The sequence below is a fragment of the Temnothorax longispinosus genome, chromosome 11 (assembly GCF_030848805.1).
Source record: "Temnothorax longispinosus isolate EJ_2023e chromosome 11, Tlon_JGU_v1, whole genome shotgun sequence".
Taxonomy (NCBI): Eukaryota; Metazoa; Arthropoda; class Insecta; order Hymenoptera; family Formicidae; genus Temnothorax; species Temnothorax longispinosus.
In genome coordinates this window covers 13,021,126-13,028,994 of record NC_092368.1, presented here as the reverse complement: position 1 = coordinate 13,028,994, position 7,869 = coordinate 13,021,126, and the positions used below count along the sequence as shown (strand labels likewise).

The following is a 7,869-nucleotide window of genomic DNA, read 5'->3' as shown; positions in this document are numbered from 1 at the left end:
TAGTTACGTTGATTAAAAATAGCAGGTGAGTAAAATGTTTATTTTAATTTGAATGTCTTTTTTTACTAAAAATTCATGTTCTTTCATTGGGAATTGATAGATTAATCTTAGTTATCTATAAATAATATGTTTTGACTGTGCATAATAATAATTTAGCCTCGATATAATTTTTTCATATTTTTGTATTTTTTATAATTTTGTAATAAATAATTGTGATTGATTACATTTTCATGAATAAAATTGATTAAAAATGAATAAAATGTGTATTTTACTGTAATTTGTACCTATTTACGTACTTTCAAAAAACGTGATTTTGATGCTCAAAACTTAAGCATCCCATTAATTTATACATACTTAATTCTAATATTTTTTTCTTTAAAGTACTATTCTTAAACTTTAATTTCCCGTTTGGTTTTTTAAAATATATTAATTTTTGCCAAAGTTACGATTTTTTGAAAAAAATGGTCCATTCTTCACGTTTTTATTTGTTTATATAAATATATTGTTTAAACAAATGAAAAAATCGGCAATATAGCGATTGCTCCTTAAAGTAGGATAGTTAATAAAGTAACATGAATTTTTTTAGATTTTTTTAAAACACTTTAAAGCATTTTTTAGGCGTCGGACACGAGTGACCCGACGTTACCAGTTACAGGTGCCGAAAAAGACGTTACAAGCGAAGGGTTAAATATTGCAATGCTCGTGATATGAATTAACGGTCGAGTTCTCGAACGAGGAATTTCGCACTTCGAGTAGCATTTATATGATTCATGCCAATATTAAAATGTTAAACCAACGCTTCCCAGGTAGCACATATTAGTTTCATATACGTTTTTTGAACGTATACATAGTTTATTCATAACCGTAAAGAACCATTAAGAAACGTTTGAACAAAAATGTTTTTGAAACCATGATTTAAGAAACGTATTTTTTACGTTTCTACAGTTAGACAACAAAAATATCTATTTGTTAAATTTTTCCTTTCAAAATTATAATTTGCTAGATAATATATAGCTTTAATAGCCTTTTTGAAACATTTAAATTTATATTGCACTAATTATTATTGCACAAAATAAATCATTTTATCTATGCACTTATATCCACTTATTTATGAGGGCGGCAGTGTGGTCTAGTAGTAGAGCGCCAGACTCGTAATCTAAGGAACCAGGTTCGAGTCCACTAGAGCCATGTAAACATGGAATGTTTTTCCGGAAGCTGCGCCCCTCCGTGCAAGATAGGCTCTTGTGCGGAGCAAACTGGGCTCCGTCTTTCGAAAATAAGAGACGTTAAGCCGTTGGTCCAAAGGGTTAAAGTGAGAGGAGAAGGGTAGTATTGTAAAAGAGTTGGGAACGTCCCTACAATACGTCTTGCAACCCTGAGGGGAGTCAATAAACGAAATTTACAAATATCCACTTATTTACTTAAGTTAATTTTGTCTTACCGGTCTTAGGTTCAGCAAAATATATCTGAGATATAGCCAGATATCTTTATGCCTACAATTAATTTTAAGTCAAATCTGAGATATCTCATTTTTAGATATTCACAGAATATCTACAGGATGAAAAAGACTGAATATTTTGAATATTCTGAATATGGCACGGAATCGAGCCAGTGGAGAAAATAGACAGTTTTTTTTTCTTCGGAATTTACGTTGCGACTCTCAGAAACTTGTTATTTTATTCTTTTGACGCACCTAACATCGTGGCGTTCGCATGTGGTTTGGGCGCAACGTCTTGCGACGCATGATTTATTGTTGCGTATAATTATGTATATAATCTCACTTGAGAAGGACCCAATCGGGGTCGAAACGTTGTGAGACCAATAAATAGAAATTGGCCAGTTGGGTCGCTTAATCTCGATTATTATTATATATTTTATCTATTGTGAAACGAGATGTTAACATTAAATTGAAGATACATATCGTTGATTGCGATCTTATACTCTCTTGAGAGATCATCGCAGACTAACAATGACAATGATAACGGAATTCATAATGAGTACAAAATATCACAATAAACAACTTTGTACTCGGGGTATTCTATAGTCAATATAAACCTAACGAATTTGCAATTATTATCAAATATAGTCCACAAGTATTTTCAATAGAATATTCACTGCAGGTACATATTATGCTAGTTTATTTAACTCTTTTGAATTTATTTTAATTTTGTTATTAACTGTTATACCAGGAAAGTACTAAACGTTCTTTTTTGGAGAATTTAAATTGTTACATTTATTTAAAATTTTTAAGTTTTATCTACTTTCTTAAATAATTTACATTATTTATGACACATACACTTCTTTATTGTGTCCTAACGGAATCTTTTCTTGCGTTCCACACGGGTAAAACAAGAAACTTTCGGATATTGACTTTAGATCAAATTAATGATATGTTCACATGCATGGTCTAGTGTGCGTACTGCTGCACACTATATACGTCTTTGTTAAAAAGTTTTTCTACTTTCTATAATTAAGTTTGGAAATAATAATATAAGGATATATTTATAATTCCAATTTATCGAAGGTCTGATCCAATCTGCTATAAATTGCTTAATATTGCTTACACCTCCCGCTAAACATGTAACCTTCTTGTAACATCACATTTCGACTGTAATTCAGCAAATCTGAAACGTTTTATATGTATAGGCAATAAAAGGTTTCCAGTAAGCAAGCTTGCTTACTGGGAATATCACACATAGTCATACATTTTGTAAGATATTCAAAATACATCTGTTTTTTAATATTCAAATTGTTTGGTATATGTTTGTATCCGTATTTATGTAATTTTATATTGCAGTACATGAAATATAAAATTTTTTGCAATATCGACATCTTTCCGTGAATGTTATTGTATATGCGGTATGAGACAGTTATATAGTCATGAAAAGTTAATTAATAAAATAATATTGTCATAGGTAACGGATTTCATAATAAATACAAAATGTCATCTAAGCAATTTCTTATTTTAAATATTATATTAGTCGATGTACAGTAAAACCTCGTTTATCCGAGGTAATGTGGGGAAGGGGTACCTCGGATAAGCGAAAACTCGGATAACACGGAATAAATAAAAAAAACTCGAAAACCCCTTATTTTTGGTATATTTAAAATGGTACAAGGGAATTTAACCACATTAACATATGAAAATGAAAAATTAACGAACGTGGATTAATGTAGCGATATTTTTTCATTGACTGTTGAAGCCCAACTGTTAAATTCTAACCTATTCCATGAAATGTGAAAATAATTGACACTTAGATCAACCCGAAAACTGCATAACCTGTAGTTGTTACATTTCGTAAATGCTGTGTATAGATTATTAAATTTACTTATTTATGATATGTTCGTCCACATCCTTTGTTTTGAACACTTTGGCAAAAACAACATCTCACCATTGTGAAGAAATAAATTATTCATAAAGCGGAGAGCACACACTTCTGCACAACGCATAATCAATTTCGATCCAATCGAATTCGCTATAATCTGTTAGGGGAAAATTTAGGGATTTGTTTCTGTCAGTTAGGGATTTATAGGGGATTGTGTATGTACAACGAAAAGGGAAACATCTTTAGATCGTCCTGGCCACCATGCATAAATATAACCTAAAAGATTTATTTTGGCCACAGCGTCACACGCAATGATTGTGTGCATAGTTCACGGTGTTTTACAGTAACGGTTATTTTAATTTCACGAAATGTCGGAAAAAACTAAAAGTATGAGCCACGTAAAACATATTCCCAAAGATGCTCAAGTCATCATGTCAATCATGAAAGATATGGGGATAACAGATTACGAACCTAAGGTGATCAATCAGTTGTTGGAATTCACATATCGTAAGTTTTCTCTTTTATTTTAATAACTTTATTTCTCAATGACTATTTAACTGTGTTTAACTTCTGAAATTTTATTTAATATAAAGGAATTTTCTCACAGGATATGTCACATGCATATTGGACGACAGCAAAGTATATGCCAACCACGCTAAAAAGAAGTTCATTGACCTGGATGATGTCAGACTGGCAGTAAAGATGCAGCTGGAGCGTTCGTTCACGAATCCACCACCCAGAGACGTTTTATTAGATGTGGCACGAACTAAAAACAACATTCCGCTACCTTTTGTTAAGCCAAGCAATGGCCTCAGACTACCACCGGATCGATATTGCTTAAACGCAACAAATTACAAACTTAGAAATGCGACGAAGAAAGTTGTACAAAAACCTGCGCATTCTTTGGTAGGCAATAATCAATCTGGTGGACAGCCGAGACCGAAAGTAGAAGGAAATAAGACTGGTGTGTCGATTGTTAAAAGGCCTGGCACACTTGCCACTGTGGCAAGAACACAAACCATTTCTATACCAAAACCTGTTTTGAAGTTCTCTACAGGTAATACATCGTTTATTTACCTAATTGAAATTTATTACATTTATTATAGGCGTTTACAGGGAGGAGGCGAAAGGTAAGAAAAGGCATTTGTCTCCCCCCTGGAATCAGAAAAAATTAAGCATTTGCTTTTTCTTTTAATAAATAATTTTTTGTGCTAACTTTGCCGATCTCTGCCCTAATCCATAGAAAAATACATTTTTTTCTGATAGAATTTTAGTTTTTTAATGCCTGCTTTACTCGAATTGAATTCATTTTGCCTGCTTTTTGAAAATTAAATAAAATCTCAGTTTTATTTATTATTTAATCAATGCCTGCTTTTGCTTTCTACAAATGAGATTGAAATAAATTGAGCGAATGAAAGAAGGGTGTCCCAGCGAAGTTGCTGAAACTAAATGCGTTCCTTCTCCCTCCAGGACTTAGGTAGATGTTCTATTGTCTGTAGTCTTGTACCTGGGACTTTACATATATATTAGTATGTGCAATATAAATTTCAAATTATAAGTATTTTACAAGAAAAACTATTTTTAATCGACAACATTTGACAATGTCGTGACAATTCGACCATTGGTTTTGGTCGGATTAATCGTCACGTTTCAACCATGGGTTTTGGTCTTTTCTAAATTAAGTATTTTAATTCTAGTATTTATATAAGTATTTTAATTCTAGGAATAACATTTTGAATCCTGCCCCTCCCTGGGAAAAATCTTGTGCACGCCCTTGATATTTATGTTAATTTCTTGCTAATGTATCACTTTATTCTATTGCTAATTTATCTACTTAATATAAAGTAACGTGTCCGTTTTCCTGTTTCTAACCTCAGCTCCATTCCGCCTATTCCAGTCCCATTTCTCCATACCATTCCGTATTTCCTTTAGAACTCCAACAAGTAAGATTCTAATATAAAATAAACACTGAAGTATATGCATAGTTACAGCTGGTATTATCAGAATATTTTCTTCACTTAACATTAAGTTAAAAAATTAAACTTAGTTATATTTAAAATTAAGTGTGATATTAAAAATTTTTTAATTATTTAAATTTCAAAATATGTAATCTATGTAATGTAAATATTTTTGCAGCAACAACAAGCACTACAGCGGTAAAGACGCAAGTAACGAAGCCAAAAATACAGATCACTTCCAATCAGACATTACCGACCGTAAAGATGGAGACCGACGAGTCATTGAAGAGAAAGCGAGAGGATGACGACTATGATGTGTCATAATCTTGATTCTGAAGACTTTTCCGTTTAATTATTCATATTCTTGAATTTTCTGTAATAATTATAATCTGTTCTTTGTTAAAATAATATGAAGAGAATGTACAAAGCCTAAATAATAAAATACAAGATTGTATAAAACACATATTTCTTGTTTGAAATTATATTTTATTTAATCAGCTTCATTTTCCGTGTAATCTTCTTCAAATTTTAATATATCTATAGCTTCTTCTTCGTTCTCATCTTCGTGAATAATGTCCGTAAGCTCGACTTCTTCGTCTTCGTCAAAAACCACAGTCTCTTCAACTTCAGCTTCCTCCTCCTCCTCTTCCTCTTCTTTTTCTTCTTCTTTTTCTCTTTCTTGTTCTTCATCTTTCTTCACGATTATCTTTTCCGCTTCTTCCGGACGCATCTCTGGTATTGTTTCCTCGATTAAATCTAGTTCCTCCGTAATTGTTGGCGGCTCCATTGTCTTTTCTACTAACACTTCCGGTTCGATAATCGGTTCTTTCACGATGGACGGTACTTTTTCAAGTACCAGGCTGGGTTTCTTTGGCACATCTTCCTCTCTAACACACTTCTTCCGATGTACCGGGAAAAAGAGTTTAAAATCTTCCGGCATCTCGTCTTCTGAATAAAGCCTAAAAGAAACGTTTGCTTAACATTTAATTTCTCTTAAAAAAAAGAGCATATCATTGATTGTTATAATTGTAGATTATTTAATATACTTAATAAATTTTTTCACATTGATCCACCATACCAAAAATTTAATAAAATTTATGGCATCTACTAAGAATTAAGTAAAATGAATTAAATAAATAACATATTTTATGATTCACCGCGGATAATCATTAAATTGACATGATACAAAATATAATTGTTAATTAATTAGAGAACTAATAATTAATCCATACATATATCAGATTCTTGCCTATTGGCGAAGTAAATTCGTCTGATTCTACAGTTGGCATGTATCTGCATTCTAGTGGTTTCGATATAATTTGTGCCATACGCTCGGCGCGTAAAATCACACAGGTTGAATTGAATCTGATTCCATCCACCTGAAAGCCCGATGGGCATGGATGTGCAAAAGGGACGAACACGCGTCGTGCTCTGAAAATTGCTTACACGGAATCTCCTATGCATATTCTTATCGTCCAGTATCTATTTGACAGATCACAATATGTATTACAATATGTAAATTTAGGAAAAAATAAGATTTATTTAAAAAAAAGAAACTTAAAATAAGAGAAAAAGAAATAAGATATTTTACTTAATTGAGAAGAAAAGTTGAAGGTCTTATTTAAATAAAAAAAATTAGAAATTTTATTTAAAGCACAAAATCTCTTATTTAGAAAAAAGAAAGGGATTCGATCTTATTTATTAAGATAAACGAATATCTGCGTACTTGCACATTTACACTAAAATAGGACGGAAAATCTCGTTTAAGAAAGGAAATTAGAAGCCTTATTTATTAAGTACGTATTCGCATGGGCTTACTGTTATCTCGAACGTGAAATACTTCTTCATATTCTTGATAATGATGATAAGGAAGGGCAGCTTAATACCCAGCACCTTCTTCGGATCTGCCGGACAGTAAATATAAGTTGTAGCCACATTAGTCCCGGCTATTTCCAATGCCAACGATTTTATCTCTTCATCTGTGATTCTTCGTATATATCCATTTTTCACCTAAATAAATGTGTGGGGTGCAATACAATAAATTTCGACACTTTCAACTATTATGTTATTATTAGAAATATTATAACATTAATTTTTAATTAAGCCTTATAATTTGCGTTATTTTAGAAGGCTAGAAAACTATAAATAGCTGTACATCTTTTCATGATACTCTGTATTAAATGTGATAAAAACTAACATGCATGTCCCATAATTCCAAAGGAGCCGACCCGCAACTATACAAAATGGACAGAAATCCGCCCTGGTAAGTATTTCGAAACATTGCATATATTTATTTATAAAAATATTTTTTCTCGCTCAGTATCTTTACAGCTTGACAAATATCAATCTAGATTCTTTCCTTTGTTTTTCGAGTTTTCTCATTAATTGACAACGTCCCATCTTTGGGACAAAAATTGTAATTAAAAAACATATTTAATAAATAAATATTAATACCTTATTCTTCAAACTTTTTAAAAAGAGAGTATCTAATCTTCAACTATTAAAATTATTTAATATTTTTATAACACCGATCTAAGACTTTTATAAAATAAAAACAATCTAGATTTCTTAAATAATAGATTGTA

At 31.5% G+C, this 7,869-nt stretch overlaps 2 protein-coding genes across 3 annotated transcripts; one reads left to right on the top strand and one right to left on the bottom strand.

Moving 5' to 3' along the window:
• Nucleotides 1-3,051: 3,051 nt before the first annotated feature.
• Nucleotides 3,052-5,747, top strand: Taf9 (TBP-associated factor 9). Of its 2 annotated transcripts, none has more exons than XM_071792516.1 (3): nt 3,052-3,833; nt 3,934-4,383; nt 4,797-5,456. In XM_071792516.1, the coding sequence occupies exons 1-3, from the start codon at nt 3,695-3,697 to the stop codon at nt 4,805-4,807; spliced, it is 600 nt and encodes a 199-aa protein (XP_071648617.1). In that variant the 5' UTR covers nt 3,052-3,694; the 3' UTR covers nt 4,808-5,456. The 2 variants fall into 2 exon arrangements, with proteins under 2 accessions (XP_071648617.1, XP_071648616.1); XM_071792515.1 differs by lacking the exon at nt 4,797-5,456 and adding an exon at nt 5,463-5,747 and having other exon boundaries at nt 3,068-3,833.
• Nucleotides 5,748-5,774: 27 nt separating this feature from the next.
• Nucleotides 5,775-7,744, bottom strand: LOC139821476 (cilia- and flagella-associated protein 20). Its single transcript, XM_071792518.1, has 4 exons — nt 7,482-7,744; nt 7,103-7,294; nt 6,534-6,766; nt 5,775-6,243 (listed from the first exon to the last, which is right to left on the bottom strand). Exons 1-4 carry the CDS (start codon nt 7,563-7,565, stop codon nt 5,775-5,777), a joined length of 978 nt encoding a protein of 325 aa, XP_071648619.1. The 5' UTR covers nt 7,566-7,744.
• Nucleotides 7,745-7,869: the final 125 nt, after the last annotated feature.

Excerpts from the sequence above, each read along its gene's own strand:
- Taf9 (XM_071792515.1), top strand. The coding sequence starts at position 3,695 with ATGTCGGAAAAAACTAAAAGTATGAGCCACGTAAAACATATTCCCAAA. Across the intron at positions 3,834-3,933 it reads GTTGTTGGAATTCACATATC|GATATGTCACATGCATATTG; the intron begins GTAAGTTTTCTC and ends ATTTTCTCACAG. Across the intron at positions 4,384-5,462 it reads TGTTTTGAAGTTCTCTACAG|CAACAACAAGCACTACAGCG; the intron begins GTAATACATCGT and ends ATATTTTTGCAG.
- LOC139821476 (XM_071792518.1), bottom strand. The coding sequence starts at position 7,565 with ATGTTTCGAAATACTTACCAGGGCGGATTTCTGTCCATTTTGTATAGT. Across the intron at positions 6,767-7,102 it reads ATTTCACGTTCGAGATAACA|ATACTGGACGATAAGAATAT; the intron begins GTAAGCCCATGC and ends TCTGTCAAATAG. Across the intron at positions 6,244-6,533 it reads CGAATTTACTTCGCCAATAG|GCTTTATTCAGAAGACGAGA; the intron begins GCAAGAATCTGA and ends CGTTTCTTTTAG.